Source organism: Numida meleagris, chromosome 4, assembly GCF_002078875.1.
Source record: "Numida meleagris isolate 19003 breed g44 Domestic line chromosome 4, NumMel1.0, whole genome shotgun sequence".
Classification (NCBI taxonomy): domain Eukaryota; kingdom Metazoa; phylum Chordata; class Aves; order Galliformes; family Numididae; genus Numida; species Numida meleagris.
In genome coordinates, this window is record NC_034412.1 from 54,976,450 (window position 1) to 54,993,493 (window position 17,044).

General features: G+C 46.0%; 1 protein-coding gene across 3 annotated transcripts in view; it reads right to left on the reverse strand.

The window, feature by feature from the left end:
• SEPT11 (septin 11) overlaps positions 1 to 17,044 on the reverse strand; it is a 48,452-nt gene that overhangs the window by 17,912 nt on the left and 13,496 nt on the right. For all 3 annotated transcript variants that reach the window (XM_021397280.1, XM_021397278.1, XM_021397279.1), the window contains exons 2-4: positions 9,331 to 9,445; positions 5,808 to 6,003; positions 832 to 1,018 (exon numbers count right to left, since the gene is read on the reverse strand). In XM_021397280.1, coding sequence (XP_021252955.1) covers positions 832 to 1,018; positions 5,808 to 6,003; positions 9,331 to 9,445 — 498 coding nt within the window. The remainder of the gene's footprint in view (positions 1 to 831; positions 1,019 to 5,807; positions 6,004 to 9,330; positions 9,446 to 17,044) is intronic.

A 17,044-nucleotide genomic window follows, 5' to 3' on the forward strand; every position in this document is an offset into this window, starting at 1 on the left:
AAAAAAAGAGAGATCAAAACTTGTTACTAATAAGTAGTAAGGAACCATGCTTAAAACCAAGTTTGGTTCCTGTTTTTGCTAGTAAGGAGGGTAACTGAAAAAATGCATGCAGAGCAACATTTATTCAGATTCTTGGTGTTTATCCGATCATGGTTAGAGTAACATTACATTGCCTTGAAGTTCAAATCACTGTTTGTGTCTAGCTGGATGTGCTCAGAGCATGCAGACACAGCATTCTGATTTGTTTTTCTTCGATTGTAAGATGACCTTAAGTGTTTGGATGTACTTCTCTCCCTCTCACATACACTTACACAAGGTTTTATACCAAAACTAATCACTGGATAAAGTAAAATAGAGATGGCAAGTGTACTTTATTTAGTGCAGAACTAGCTCAGTTCAACTTCAACCTCTCATTTTTATTTATGGATTGGAAGAGGAAAAAATGCTCTTTTTTTTCCCCCAAAAGGCAAGTGGTCTTTCAGATGTGAAGAAACCTGTCACCCAACTGGCGGTGTTAAACCACAGCTCTCCTGTTGTTAATTTTACAGCGTAGCTGTGGAGCAAAGCAGTCTAATTTCCTAACCAGGAATGGGACCAGAAAAGGATAGAGTCCACACTTTTATTAAATCTGTGCAAGGTATGAATCACTGAATTATGACCCATCCCAGCAGCCAGGCCAAGGTAATAAAATTTTCACACCGCATCTCTGCCATTCCCTGCTGCTAAACACAGACAGTATTTTTCCGCACAGGTTTAGCTAGGTCTTTGGCAAGGTCATAAAATCCACAAAAACCAGCAGAGCTGTGCAATGGGCATAACATGGGCAAGTACCTTACTGTCGAGCTTCTTCATGGTGACCAAATCTAGGGATTTCAGTGAGTGTCCAGTTGGTGCAATGAAATACAGGCAGGCATGAATTCTGGTGTCATGGTAATTGAACAGGGATCGTTTGATCTTCAGCTCTTCTTGCAAGTAGGCTTCAAACTGTGCATCAATGTACTCTACTATGGGCTTGTAGCTGAGGAGAGAGAAGAGAGAGCACTGAGCAAACATTTACTGCTGGGACAATACAAGTCACTGAACAACACTCAGGAAGCTCCATGGGTGCTCTGTGCATTATGGAGACAAGTGCTGCACTTGGCACCCTCCCTCTCCATCCTACAGTCCCTTTCTACCAAGTGCGTGTTTTTGCTTATTATGGACAAAATAGCAAGGAGATGTGGAGGAGACCCTGGACTTTAGGTGCACACAAAGCCGCCACCCTGAAGAAAACCCTATTTTGGAGTCTCCTCTATTAAGATCTGAACTACTGATCTGACAACACCACTGAAAATCACCAGAAACAAGAAAACGTAACCATGAAATCACCACCCCTATTTATTCCATAAGTTTGTTTGTGATCTTAAAAGAGGAAAGAAAGATATACACAGAGAGAAAAAGAAAGAACTTTTCAAGAATTGAAGCTTGCGAACAAAACTCAAAAGTCACTGCACGTTTGAGACTGTTTGGGGGGATTGTTTTGACTGAGAAAAAAATGCTGACCTGGTTTAACATGTCCTGATCTGACTGACCGTATTCCTGGAAAAGAAACTTTTGTTCGTTGCTTCTTCCACCTAGGCAACCTTGGAACCTTTGGCCCAAGGAAGACCCCTAAAGGATGGCACAGAGACCAGATAACACTGCCACTGCATCAAGTACTGTATTCATAGAAATGCTTGTGTCCTCCCTGAAGAGTGGCTGTAAGGAGGAAGCAGGCAATGGGGTGTTTTCAGGTCCGCCAGAAAATATAACAGGCAGCCAACAAGGTTTTTGTCCTGACCCTCTGCTCCAGATGCCACTGCAGCTGTTTAAGCAGTTGCTCCAAACTCTGGCTTACACAGAACAGTCTTGCTCAATTTACCAAGGAAGAAGTATTTTCCAAGCAGGAAATAGCCATTGGTGCACAATGGCCACTAACACCAGACACCCAGAAAACACCACTGAACACTGTTTGTTAATTTGCAGGCGCAAGATGCAAATAAAGCAGCAAGACTTTACATGCGGCAGAGAAAAGTCCATACAAAAGCAGAGCTTTGCATTGGGACACAGCAAAATGCAGACTGTCTCTGGCCCTGCTCTCCAATTGGCCACCAGGGAAGTTGGAGGGGCTTTACTATCCATACCACAGGCACTTGTCTGCTCAATGAAGCAAATGCAAAGTGACCCAGCAGTAACAAGCTACAGAGCATCCCCACTCTGAGCACCTGCTCCTCTTCTGAGCAGCTTTTGTTCTTGCCTGAGAGCATATGGCAGTGTCTGACATGCAGAGCTCCTTCCAGGCTGCATCCGTGCCTCCCTGCATCAGCTCCACACTGTTGGCTAGGAGTGGGAGCAGCAAAACAAGGACAACAGTTACACTTCAGTGGCAGGTCAGGGAGCAAGGAAGCATTCCAGAAACAAAGCATTGTAAAAATAATAATAATAGTTCTGAAAAATCAAAGAAGTTTGCATTGGGGAACAGGAAACAGTGTCTGCTCGATCTCCACACTAACAGAATTTTCAGTGGAAACTTTCACTTTAAGCCTTCCTTGTCAAAGAGCTGATGTTGTTTATCTTTCTAGCACCGTCATGGCTTTTGCTCAGTGCACACATTGCCAGCCAGCATCCCTCAGCTGGCTAGGTGCAGGGAACAGAGTTGCAAAGAAGCCTGCAAAGGGAGATGGGACTGCTGTAATGAGGGAACGCACAGCTCTAAAATGTAGGAAATGCATTAATTAGCTTATTAGCCATTATCACAAAGTGACTGTTTTTAAACACAACAGCAAAAATCCATATGGATGGATATAAGGGATTGTGTAGGCTGCTCACAATACAGGCTGCCCAGACTTACTTCATGCATGCAGCATGAAAATCTGTGCCTAGGTGCCAGGTTAAAGCAAAACTTAGCTGGATTTGACCATTGCGGGATGGTGTGGGCAGGAACTACGACCTGAGTTCCAGTCACCTAAAGATGGAAAAGCAATTGCAACATGAACACGCATATTCCAATATTTTCATGTTTCAATTCAAGTAGATACTTAAACTAAGCTGCACAGAGACAAAGGTGATCACCTCTGGTGCAGGTACGTTCAGCAGCAGAGCAGGGGACTGTGGTGTGTGCGAGGTGGATCCTGAAATTGAGGAGACAGAATCACAGAATCATAGAATCATTAAGATTGGAAAAGACCTCTAAGACCATCAAGTCCAACTGCCATCCCCCCCCCCACCATACCCACTAACCATGTCCCTCAGTGCCACATCCACATGGTTCTTGAACACCTCCAGGGATGGTAACTGCACCACCTCCCTGGGCAGCCTGCGTCAACGCATTATCACTCTTTCTGAGCACAAATTTTTCCTAATATCCAACCTGAACCTCCCCTGGTGCAACTTATGTCCACCTCTCATCCTATCACTAGTTAACTGGAAGATCATCTCACACCATCCTAGGGTCACAGGCTTGCTTTCAAACTTCGTACTGAATAGTGTGTCCACCAACATTGATTTGCTGATGCCAGTTTCACTTCAGGGTTGCTGGCTGGCAAGACGTACAATGAGCAAAAGCCATTCGGGTGCTAAGTAGATAGTCACCATCAGCTCTGACAAGGCAGACAGGTTGTGCAGTGGAGCAGTGCATTGCAGTGTGCAAGGGAGGGTCCTGATATTAGGGAGACCCCAGGGCAGGGAGCGAGCTGCCTGGAGCCACTCCCAGCTCAAGAGGCCAGCTCACTTAGCAGTCATCACTAGGACATTAAGGCATATCAGGGAGCGTGAAAGGAAGATGGATGGGCGGTGGGCCACCCTGCCATCCCTGAAAGAAAAGCACCAGTGGGGACATTCAGCAAGTAGCGGAGGGTCCCCTACCCTCTTGCCATTAGGGAGAAGGAGGAGACCCAAGAGACAGGGAGGAATGGAAATAGGTCTCTTCTTGGGGTGGCAGGCAAACTCCCTCCATGCCACTTCGCCCTTCCAGGTGCCCTTGCACTATAGAAATGAGGGTCTGGAACTTGAGGGACAGGCAAATGAGTACATTAATAGGTCAGGTTGGGATCCACCCAAGGGTACTGAGGGAGCTGGCCAAAGTGCTCACCAAGCCACTTTCCATCATTTATCAGCAGTCCTTGTCAAACAGGGAGGTCCCAGGTAACAGGAGACTTGTTACCGTGATACCCATTTACAAGAAGGGTCAGAAGGACAATCTGTAGAACTACTGGTCTGTCAGTCTGACTTTGGTATCACGGAAGTTCACAGAGCAGATCAGCTTGACTGCAACTACACAGCATGTGCAGGACAACCAAGAAATCATGCTCAGACAGCATGGAGTCATGAAGGGAAAGTCCTGTTTGACCAACCTGATCTCCTTCTATGATCAGGTGAGCTTTCCTATTGGATAAGGGAAAGGCTGTGAAGGTAATTTACCTAGACTTTAGTAAAGCCTTTGACTCTTGTCTCCCACAGCATTCTCCTGGAGAAGCTGGCAGCCCATGGCTTGGACAGGTATACTCTTCTATGAGTAAAATCTAGCTGTGTGGCTGGGACCAGAGAGTGTGGTGAGTGCAGTTAAATCCAGCTGGAGCCTAGTCATGAGTGGTTTCGTCAGGGGTCAGTACTGCAGGTTGTTCAATATCTTTATTGATGATCTGGATGAGAGGAATGAGTGCATCCTCAGTAAGTTTGCAGAAGACATCAAATTGGGAGGAAGTGTCGATCTGCCTGAGGGTAGGAAGGCCCTAGAGAGGGATCTAGATAGTCTGGATAGATGGGCTGAGGCCAAATGTATGAGATTCAACAAGGCCAAGTGTCAGGTCCTGCATTTCGGTTACAAAAACTCCATGCATCCCTACAGGCTTGAGGCAGAGAAGTGGCTGGAAAGCTGAGTAGAAAAAAAGAATCTGAGGCTATTAGTCAACAGCTGGCTGAACGTGAGCCAGCAGTGTGCCCAGGTGGCCAAGAAGGACAATGGCATCCTGGCTTGTATCAGAAATAGTGTAGTGAGCAGGACTTGGAAAGTGATCATCCCTCTGTACTCAGTATTCATGAGTACTGTGTTCAGTTTTGAGCCCTTCACTACAGAAAAGACACTGAGGCCCCGGAGCGTGTCTAGAGAAGGGCAATGAAGCTGTGAGGGGTCTGGATACTGGGAGTGGCTGAGGGATCTCAGGTTGTTCAGTCTGGAGAAGAGGCTCAGGGGAGACCTGAGCTCTCTACAATGACCTGAAAGGAGATTGTGGCGAGGTGGGGGTCAGCTTCTCCCAGGTTACAGTGATAGGACAAGACAGAGTGGCCTTAAGTTGTGCCAGGGGGCAGTTCAGGTTGGGTTTTAGGAAAAACTTCATCTTAGAAAGAGTGGTAATGCATTGGAACAGGCTGCCCAGGGAGGTGGTGGAGTCACCATCCCTAGAGATGTTCAGTAAATGTGTAGATGTGCCACTGAGGGACATGTTTCAGTGGAAGTGCTGGTGATGGGCTGGACTGGATGATCTTAGAGGTCTTTTCCAACCTTAATGATTCTATGATAAGGCGGGCAGAAATGTAATTCCAGCTTTGTAACCCTCTACTTTGTAACCCTCTAGCTGACCTGTTCGCTTCTTCAGTTTCTTGCCATTTCTACCCACCTCTCAAGGCCAGCAATGCTAGCTGCCACGCTAGGATCATGTAGTATCCCCAGGTATCATGTAGGATCCCCAGAACAGCAGGGGACCTACCCTGTTCCCCACACAGGATTGAGCCTTTATGATCTCAGAGCACAGCAGCACCAGGACTCCTTCTCCTGGCAGAAATAAATTTACCTGTCATCTTTGTTAATTTGATCTCCAAATCCAACTGTGTCGACAATGGTCAGCTTCAGACGGACATTACTCTCCTGGAGCTCGTAACTCCTGGCTTTCAATCTCACACCAGGCTCATTGTGTGTAGCAGGCTCACTTTCAAATTTTGTATTGAACAGAGTATCCATCAATGTTGACTTGCCGATGCCAGTTTCACCTGAGCAGACAAAAACAGGGTCAGTATGGTGCCATCTCCCATCCCTATCTCATCCTCAGGCACATTCACCAGGTTAGGGAGTTACCTTGTTTTGGCCCTAGTGGAATTAGGCTATGTGCACACAGCTAAGTAAAATAATCCCTGGAGGAAAAGATATCTTTTGAGACAGTTCCCACCTCTACCAATACCCCTGGACTGAACAAGGGACTTTGCAGACATCGGGAGGTGACAGCAGCTTTAGCTCCTGCAGGTAGGACTGGCCAGGTCTGTGCAGCACACCCAGCAGACATCCCTGATCAAAGCACCATGCACTGGGGCTGTTAATCCAAAATGAGCCCCCGTCAGGCAAAAACTGCTGCTCTTACAGGCATGAAGATAAGCCAAATGCCTTCAGAGCTAAAAGTTATCACCTGCAGGTAAAGAGCCAGGCAGCTGAGCTGGAAATAGCAAAAAGAAAAAAAGAGACAGTTTTAAGAACAGTTACTTAGACATTTGCTGAGTGAGGCCCTCTGCTTCGAAAAGGGAAAGGACTCCTTCCAGCAAATGCCTGCTGCTACCAGAAGTCAGTTACTGGACTTGCTACGCTGGCAGGGCAGGTAAGACAGATAATCATTCCTTTCCCAAGGAAGCATTTGCTCCCAGCAGAGTTCAGCTGCTACCTGTAGTTTTTACATTGGTATGACCTGACCAAAGCTGTAGACTCACTCCCGCTTGAGAGCATGAAGAACCTCAACCTGCCTATTTTGCAAGGGACCGCATGAAGCATTCTTAAGAAATATTGAGAAAATATTGAAAACTGCCATTCTATGATTCTATGAAATACTTAATTCCCTTCTTAATAGTGTTGATCAAGTCCTAGTTCTGCTGCAATTTTCTTTACAGAAGTAAACTGTGACTTCTCTCAACTCTAAGCTTGATTCTCAAGGAGACAATTGATTCTCTGTGTGCTTTTATGCCTTTTTTCCCTCCCAAACCTCAATTTCTATTTGTTTTTCAAGAGAATTACAAAAAAAAAAAACCCACACAGTGAAATTTGAGTAATGAAGACTTGAGACAAGTACATAAAAAGTTAAAAAATAAGAAAAAAATTTGAAATGGTATACTACATAAATGCCAACTTTTAAAGCTATTATAGGTGGGTTAATCCCTCAATGCAATTAGTAACACTGATGAAAGCATTAGCCTAAATCCCATTTTTAAGTCAGAAGTGTTTGCTTAGTGTTACCCTCTCCAACTGCTACTGCAGCCCATGCTGTGAGCAGGAGGTGGGCTGAGGAAGCATCTCAAGGTCATACCACAAATAAGCCAAGTTTTCAGTAAAATTTCCTCTCCGTATATTTTTTAACAACAGAAGTGACAGAAATGCCAAGTTGCATCTCTTCTGAGGAAATCCAAACCACGTTCACTGTAGCACAGTTAGAATTTAGGCAAACTACTCGCTCGTGAACAGGATTCCCCACTGCCCTGAAAAATCTTAAGTGATTGATTCACCAGTGCAGAAAAAAAAGCGGGAGAAGAGAGTCTGCATCTGGGATGGCCCCCAAGCATCTCTCTGGGCTGTCGGCACTCTCCTAGGATGAAAACCTCTCACTCAAAATGCGCAGGAGCTCCACTTAGAAGACCTCAGCAAACCACGCAGTATTTGCGTCCACAGAAACAAACAGTCAGCAGCTACGTATTATAGTGAGCTCCTGATATGAGAGCAGCACTGCTGCATGCTCTCCTAGATGGGCTTTGCAGCATTTCAGTCATGCACACTGAAGCTAAAAGCTTCACATTACTACGTCAAAGTCAATGGCGTCCTTTCTGAAAAAACAATTTGAACCATTTTGTTTTAAGGGGAAGGTTTCTCCTCTTTGGACAACTGCAGGAACTTGTGTGAAATTTTAATGCGGAGCTAAAAATGGTTGATCAGCACATTTTATAAGAGAAGAGTTGGAGCAAATTGCTGCTAATGGAAATGTATCAGGTCATGCTAAGAGAGGAATATTTACTGCAAGAGAAAAAGGCAATTAATTTATGCCATTTTGATCAAAGAGCTGCCTACTAATCTAGATGCTCCCTGCTGAATTTTAAATGGTTTCATGCTGCTAGAAGAGCCACGTGATGGCTGATAGCCTGAGCATGCACAAGTATACTACTCTTATCTTGTTCGTCAACATACAAAGCTATGAAGAGGAGCTGAGTTCATCTGCCACATTTTTTCACATGGTTTATCCTGCTCTACAGACAAAGTCTCATCTTGCCACAGAACATCAGAGAGGGCTGTGGTTTTTTCCTAGTTAATTAACATAACTTATTAGAATCACAGAATCATAGAACAGCTTGGGTTGGAAGGGACCTCAAGGATTATCACGTTCTAAACCCCTGCCCAGGCACAGTTGCCAATTGCTAGATCAAGTACTAGATCAGGCCGCCCAGGGCCCCATCCAACATGGCTTTGAACGCTTCCAGGGATGGGACATCCACAACCTCTCTGGATCCTCCCTTATTAAAAGGGACAATATGCCCTTCTTAAGCCTTAAGTAAACAATGGATGAAAAGACATTGTCCGTGGACTTCTCTGTCAAGCTAACAGTAAAAGCCAGCATTTTTAAGTATTCATAAACCTCCATCACAAAGAACATCCTGAAGATGTCCACCACTGGGTCAATGATGTTTTAGCACACAGCTCCCTAGGGCTGAGCAACAGATTTCTCTCTGCATAATAGCCATGAAGTGCAGAGACAGTCAGCGCCTCTCTATATTCAAAAGAATCTGGTACCTCCCCATATTGCACCTCTGAAATTTTTGAAAATAACATGGTAACTCAGGCTACAGAACCAACTTGCAGCACCCAGATTAAATGCAGCAGAGAACAGGTGACAGACTTCGTTCTCAGTACATCATTTGGAGACTAAAAATGGCATCGTTTCCAACTGGAAAAACTAAGAATATAGCAAGGTAGGCAGGCAAAGCCTGGAAGAAAAGGAATGCCATTTATTGACAGGCAGCCTCAGTGCCTAAATTTAAATTAAATTAACATTCTTCTAAAATTGATTTCATCCCCAAATCAACTTATTTTCCTTATGGCAGCCTTTGGGAATAGCAGGACCCCAGGACCAAAGAGTGGACTATCAATACTTTGTACAACTTTGAATTCCAAAATTTTGAATCAAGGTGGGAGGGAAAAAGGAGAAGAGGAATACTAGTTTCTACCTTGGAGCAGCAATAGAAATAAGCTGTCACTTCCCTGACACTACAGTTAACGGCAGCTCAGATCTTACCCTTTGGAGAACGTGCTAACTTGTGGACTTGCATGCACCCCATAAGTGTGAGACAACTTACCCACACAGAGGATGTTGAAGCAGAAGCCCTGTGACGTTGACTTGTTGACCAGCTGATCGGGAAGGCTGTCAAAGCCCACATGGCCAGAGAGAGACAGGTTCCTAAGGTCATCATTCTGTAAGGCCAAGAAGAAAGGCACGTAATGGGGAGGCTGAGCAGCAGGTCACACCCAGCACTCATCAGGGTGACACAGGAGTTTTCAGGAGACAAGAGCTTCATCTCAGGTTTGTCTAACCACATGAGCTCTCTGTACATCTATCCAGTGGAGAACACTGTGGGGCTCAGGAACTAATTGCCCCCAACACTAAGGCATGCAAGCACTTTCAAGACTGCTTCTCTATGCCTGTGACTGATGAACTGTGATTGTTTAGCAAGCAACCAACACCCAAATACTGTTTCTGAGGCCTCAGCATCTTGTTACCAACATAATCTTTTACACAACAGTGATTTCCTGGAAAAGCTCGTCAGTAGAAGGAGACCCTGGGATTTAGGCATGCTGTGAATGGGTTAAGTTAAACATTTGTAACTCAAGTATTTTTAAAGCACCAGTGGGCTTGGGTTTATGGTTAAGTGAAGGGAGTTTGGGGGCAGATCACAGAAAGCACTGGGTGCCCATGACTCATACGCTCTGCAGAAAGCGGTGGGTGTGAAACATCCCTCAGCACAGTACTGGTATCTCTTTCCCTGATATATTTTGGGAAAGCAAGTACTGCCCCATCATCCGTTACTCAGCACGAATGGGAGTTAGACTCATCTCTCGCATGTGCCAGTTATTTTTGCTATATGGTTTTTTGATTGTTTTCTTTTTCTTTCCATTTTCTTTTTCTGCAAACATCAACAAAACCAGTATCTGCATTTTCAATACAGGGTATTTTTCACAAGCTGTGCCACATAACGGGAGGCAGAAGCATGCTCTGGTATCTGCCTGGAAGAGCAAAACCCTCAGGAAAAGCTTAGGAGCCCAAGGCACGGGCAGAGATGAAACAAGCCCACGTCTCCATGTCCCTGCAGTGGTCTCCAGCTAGCAGCACGCTTCACTGAGCAGTGGGGATGCAGAAAGGAGGATCTGTCCATCACAAGGAGAGATCAGCAGAACCCTAAGCAGCCCACTGATACAGATGTAGCCCTGCTTAACGCAATAACCCTATTACATACTCCATGGAATACGCTGGACAATTGGATACTGCTGGGCTGAATTAATCTCTCTCCTCTCATGGCGGAGGCTGAACATTTTCACCTTTATATCACAATTAGCACTTTTTTTTTTTTGCAGTAATCAGCATGAATCTCTTCACAGCCAAAACCACTTCTGCAATCACCTTTTTTGCTTTTGCCACCACCAATTAGCCTGAACACACTGAGCTGAGCTCATACAGCTGCCCAGCAGCCCCCAGGGCTCTAGGGGTTCAGTAAGAACTGAAAGCAGTGAAAGCCAGAGTGGCACACTTCACCAACGTGGAGACAAACCTCTGCTGGAGAGCAAGAAGTGTGGCTGCTCAGTGTATAATTAGCAGAACAGGTGAGTTAGCAGAACATGGATTCGGTCTGGCAAGAGAAAAGTCTTTAAAAAACAACAAGACATTAAGTCAGATGGTCACCGTGCTCTGGCTGCAAGTTGCTGTGACAGCCATCAAGGAGAGGCAGCAGGCTGGGTTCTCATCTTAAGCGAGTCACCCCACTGCCAACTGGGTGCCTACAGTCAATAAGCAGTGGAAGGCTGCTGTAAGCAAAGGATCTTTTCCCCAAAGATGAGCCCATGGCCCAGGTTGCTCACATGAAGGCAGGTGAGCAGTACTCTGGGCTCCAATGCACTCCTCCTGCCACAGGAAGGCAGAGGGCACTTATCTCTGAGTGGAAAGGCACACCGTCACCCTGTTCACCAAGGAAGTTCCTCATTTTCCCTTTGGAGATTCATAGAGTTCAAGCCAACACCTCTCTTTCCTCCATATCGAATCTAACCATGCTCGTGGATCAAAACAACCCTTCCACTGCCCCTCAGCCCGCAGCACAGTCCTGAGAGGTGCCTTAGTAACGCCCGGACACATCACTGAATGTGGAAGCACCGACCTCTTGCAAGCACTCTACAAGAATAATTCCTCCCAGCCTGCAGTCTCAGAAGCCATGAACAGGATCAACCTGGGGAAAACTAACGCCCTGCAGACCTCCACCAAGAACACCACAAGCACGAGCAGCCTTGGGTAGTGTCTGGATAGTGTCAGATGCCAGGAGACTTTAAGACATCCTAAACGCAGTTTTTAGTTTGAAACTTTCTTAGGACAAAGTCCTGTCTCTAGTGACCCCTACTTTATAGGGCAAATCTTCCCTCCCTTTTCATATACCATCTACGTGACCGGGAAGGAATTTTAAACTTCTAAAACTGTATGCCAGCCCAACAAAAGCTAAAAAGCAATAAATAGATAAATGCTTATTTATTAGGACAGATACTGAGCACGTTTCTCTGCATTGTGACCTACAACTCATTTAACAGTTAATATTTCTTGGATCAACAATCATATTGCAGATGTTTTGAATAGACAAATTGCCTGGACCCCATCTCCCGACACCCTTAGCTGTAAGGAAAAATAGAAGTTCCTTGTGGAATGACAAGAAAGGGATTGCAGGCTCAGAGCCCTGCTAACTCTGCATTGGATCTGGTTTTCTTCACACATGGCTCCTGGTGGTAACGGCTTTATAGGTCAAGCAATGCCATAACGGATGCTCCGGGTCTGTCTGGATGTAATTCAGCAAAGCTCTGTAAAACAATTTGGCTGACGAGGCGTGTGCACAGAGAGAAGTGGCTCATTCCTTCTAAACCGCAGTGGCTTGGCAAAGCTAACAGGAATAAAGGGAAATAAACCCATTTTTCTCACTGGAAACAGCAACAGCCTGTTGATAGGGAGAAGGTGGGCTGCAGGATTAGAAGTGCCACTTCCAGAGGTGCAGTGCAAAGCAGAGTGTGTCCTTATACTTCAGAAGGCACCTGGTCAGTGAGCGGAGATGCAGAAAGGAGCATCTCCCAAAGACTGCAGAGCATGAGGCCTGGAAGATGTCTGCAGTTACTGCCCTGGTCCATTCTCTTCACTCAGCCCTGAACCACAGCAGCTGTTCCCTCGGCCCCGACAGCCTTCTGGCTGAGCCCCTTCTGCTTTAAGTCTGCCAGCAAAATATCCTCCTCATCCCCTCCTGTCCCACTGCTTCTGGCATCTGGGGGTCAGCTTCACATGGCCTCCCAAGAGTTAAAGAAAACAAAAATGAGCCTCCAATTCAAGAGGGGAAAAATTCTGGTATGCAAAACATGGAGCTAGACCACAAATATGAAGTGAGTGTTTAGTTATTGGAGGCCACACGACTTCAGAGGAACCTCTGAGAAATTCTGAAAGCTTTTATTGTAGTCAGCAGCATAGGCCAGCCACATTTTTGCCCTGTTACCAGGCACAGGTTCCTGCACTTCAAGTAATCTTTGCTGCATCTGAAGCCAGGGACCTTAGCAGGGTGACTGGGCAGGCAGCAGTAGCACAGAAGCAAAGAGCACAGCAAAACCATCAGACCCTCTCCCCATGTTAAAGCTGACAGGATATGAAGCATTCCCAGTGCCTGCACCACAGCCAAGCTCACTGCTGAAGTTGCTTGTAACCTCCCCTTCTTTCCTTGCACAGGCTGAAGTGACGGCTGAGCCCTTAATTCTTGGATGAGGAAACTCATGTATAACAACACCGGAGAAAATAAAAGGAAACAACCCTCCCCCCGCCATAGCGCATTCACGCCCCAAGAACACAGTCCATGGAAATCACTCCATTAATCAAGAAAGGAAGGCCTGTTGTTGTTTTAGGCAGGATAACCATCAGTGTCACCAGCCTAAGAGGGGGAGTTCCTGTCTCCACGCCTGGCTGCCAGCTGGGGCAGACATACGCAAGCTACTGGAGGCTGGGAGGTCTTTTTTCTTGCATAAGGAAGAGCAGACCCCTGCAGAAGACATCCACTTGCTCTGCAGATTATTATGCCACGTAAACCATGAAGATCCATCAGAGGGAGGCAAGTTGGATGGCCAACACTCCCTGTGCTGCTGCAGCTCCCTGTTGCTCAGAGATAGCTCAAGAACCAGAGAGGACACAGAGAACACCAAGGCTCTCCCTGAACAAGCTGTTTTATCCTTTTAATCCTTGAGAATCAGGGTAGCAGAAGAGCCTGGCACCCCCAGGTCCAGCACCAACCGCCCACAGCCAACAGAGCTGCTTCCACCAGCACAGCACAGCAACAAGATTGGTAAAAGGATACAGCCACATTCCTATGGGAAGAGGGAAGTCAGCAAAATCCAACAATTCCAAAGTGGCTGCAGGGAGTAGGAAAGAACATTTATCTTCCAGGCAAAATGTTTGGCTAAAGGTCAGCACAGGCTCAGAGCGGTAACGGCTGCATTTGTGCCAAGGGCTGACATAAAAGATGTTTTCCTCCATAGGTTTCCAAAAACCACTAACTTCTCTATTTGGAGTAAAAGTGACTAATGCCTCTAGCAGCCCCTGATGTCACAAATTGCTAACCAGAAGGAAAAAAAAAGCTGGACTTTGGGGATGATAAGGACCATATGTGCATTCCAGCAAGACTTGTAAACTCACTGGAGGAAAAAAAAAAAACGGATTGAGGAAGGAAGGGAAGGAGGAAGGGAGGGGGAAAAGAGAGACATAATGTCACAAACAAGAATGAAGACCAAGTAAAGGCAATGCCCAATGAGAACCAGATGCTTTCCACTCCCCTGGCCCGGCTCTCCTGATGGGAGGACAACATGCAGCTAACTGCCTTTCTGACTGTCTGCATCAACCTGACAAATTAAATTAGTTACATTCAGTGCCAGGCTCCCCAGGCTGAGACATCCCACTCACTCCTTCCCAAAACTGCCCCTACTTTATTCTCATTTCCCCACGCTTTGTCTTTTGAGGTGGCACATGCAGAGGAAAAGCACTACAAAGATATTAGTTAAATTTTCATTTTTTTTCCCCACACCCCTCTTGCTACAGAATCCCACAACATCACAGATGGAATCCAGCAAGACAGCAGAGAGGAAGAAAATAACAGCCATTTCTTCCTGTATTCCACTGCCATGCACTTAAAATAGCACTGAAACAGCTGCATCACAGGCTGTTAAATAAGTGGATGTAGCCTTTGCTAACAGCAGTTAGCTGGAGGCACAGCACAATACAGTACACGACACAGAGACGCATGACCCACGAACCCAGCAGGACTTGCACGGGGCCCACTGGCAGGGAGTTGGTTGGGACACGATCCCAGGCACAAGAGAGCAGAGCAGGTGTAAACCAGGGGGTGCAGCCTCCAAGCCCCTTGCCAGGTTTTCTTCCAGAATTCTCCAGGCTTCTCCAAACCCCAGCCCTACTAGGTTCATGAGCACCACCAGAGCAAAACACAGAGCTTTTCAGAAAGGAAGGCAGCCCTTGGGACTTTTTATAAGCCTGTAACAAGGCAGCACTGTTCCAATACCTGAATCAAATTAAGGGCCACTCCACACACGCACAAGACAGCAGTTCTCCTTGTGAGGTGCTGCAGGCTGGCTTGCCACCTCTTAACCCCATGTTTTCTGTCTTGCAACACTGCAGCTGCACATCTGGGACATGTTTTGTCAGCTCCCATTTAGCAGGCTCCAGAACTGAGAGGTGCCCCATATCGTGCTCAGGATAATTAATGAGCCCCGGGATCTATCAGCAGGATCTGTATTAACACTGTGCCTGGCCGGCTTGGTTGGAGGCAGTGAGACAGCACAACGCTGCCCTGCGTGTAGGCACTGAAAAGTAGTGCTACAGTTCTCCATTGAGATCTGATTACCAAGTAGGGCCCACAGAGCAGAGTGTATCAGTGCTTCAGGCTGCATGTTTATTAGTCCTCTTGATCCTGGACTAAATAATTCAAACTTATCACAGTGATTCTCACACCAAAGTCCTAGGACATTACTGACATACACGCATACTACATGGTTTCTTCATTGCACAGGTACCACAGCACATGTATGAATGGGTCTCAACTTCAAAATAAATAGTCATTCACCTCCGTGAATTCACACCAGTGCACTAACAACTTGTACTGGGTTTGCAGTTACTGGAGGACCTAAATGAAGCAGGGACTTTTAAAGGACTCGTTTGCCTACCAGGGCTTTTAGGCTCAAATTAAGTGCCAGATATACACTTGCACTGCTCAGAGAAACTTTGACTGCTCCTGGGCCAGCACTACCAAGGAGGTTTCAATCCAACATCGTCTGAATTGAAAGAGCTGGCTTTGACCTGCTCTTCTTAAAGCCATATCCCACAGGTACACATGCCACTAAAGATGTAGAGTAAAAAGGGATATAAAACACCTCAGCTTTGGATGACTCTATTTTTACACTCACTAACAATGCATGTACTTGAATGTGTTTCTGACCAAGTAATAAAGATAACAACCAAGCAGCGAAACCAGATTTTAAGTGGTTCATTCAAATCTAGAGGAGAGCAATGTTGGGATGTGAAGCCATGGCCTTTACACCTGCTTTAAAATAGGAAAATGAGAATACACATTGCCCTACATGGCCCAGGAAGCTATTATACGGCGTCACAAGTCTTTCAGCATTAAGAAGAGGTCAGCAATCAGGGAACATGGAGGGTCACTAATAATGCTATTCACCTTAGCAAGCAGTTTTCTTTTTTCAGCAGGAATAAGAGCGAAGTTAAGTTGATCCGGATCTGCATGCAGAGGAATTGAACTATTTAGCTGACAGGTTTGAAACATTACTCTTAAAGCTCTTAACAGTAACAATTTTTCCTGCTTGCCTTCAGCGTGTCTTTGCTTTCCTGTCTTTAAACAGGGAAAGATTTTCGTAAGTAGGACATGCTTCAAGGAGCAATTCCCCATTTTGGCTGAAGTACTTCCTTCCCTCCACCTCATTAATTCCAAATTTCCGTGGCTGCCTCAGAAGGCTGTGTTTTGTCTTCGTCCAATTAACATGTTTTTGGGAGATCTTCCAGAGGAAAGTAGATCTGGCCCAGGTCTGTGGCACAGCCATAACGCTAGTATCACGAGGAGGAGGTGGGACTGCAAGGCCACCTTACACCAGGCCTTTCCTTCTCCTTGTGTCTGGCTGCACTGATAGACTGACACAGAATTTACATTTCTGGGCTTGCTGGGAAGCACAAGACAAAACATCTTTCTCGCACGCGGCTGCAGACAGGAATGTTCCCACAGTCATCTCCACATTCATCACTTGCGAAGAGGCAGGACCACAAAGGCGTTTGATGATCGCTGCAATGCTGGGGATACTCCAAGTCATAAAGAATCCCTGGACAGGACACCGGCAATTGCCCAACATACACTCCAACTGTTTGAACTCCATAAATGCATTGTAAGAGAGCAGGCTAAACAAACACTCATAGCACCAGAGGAGAGGATTAACTCTCTAGTCACAAGGAACCCAAGGATGAGCTTCCCAGCTCTAGTCCTGAGCTAGTAGCTGAGAGAAGCCTTCTAATCCAGAGACTGCACCAATTCCTGTATACATGGAGAGCCCTGCTCTGCCCTATTTTATGCACACTTTCCATAGCCAGCAGAAAAGAAGAAAAAAGCTTTCTTTGCATTCTAGCTGATCAAGACTTCAAACAGCAAGCCCCCACTGCAGTGCAGGCCCCACAGGCCTCCTACCAAGCACAGCTAACCTCTCTTCCAGAGTTGAGCATTTCTG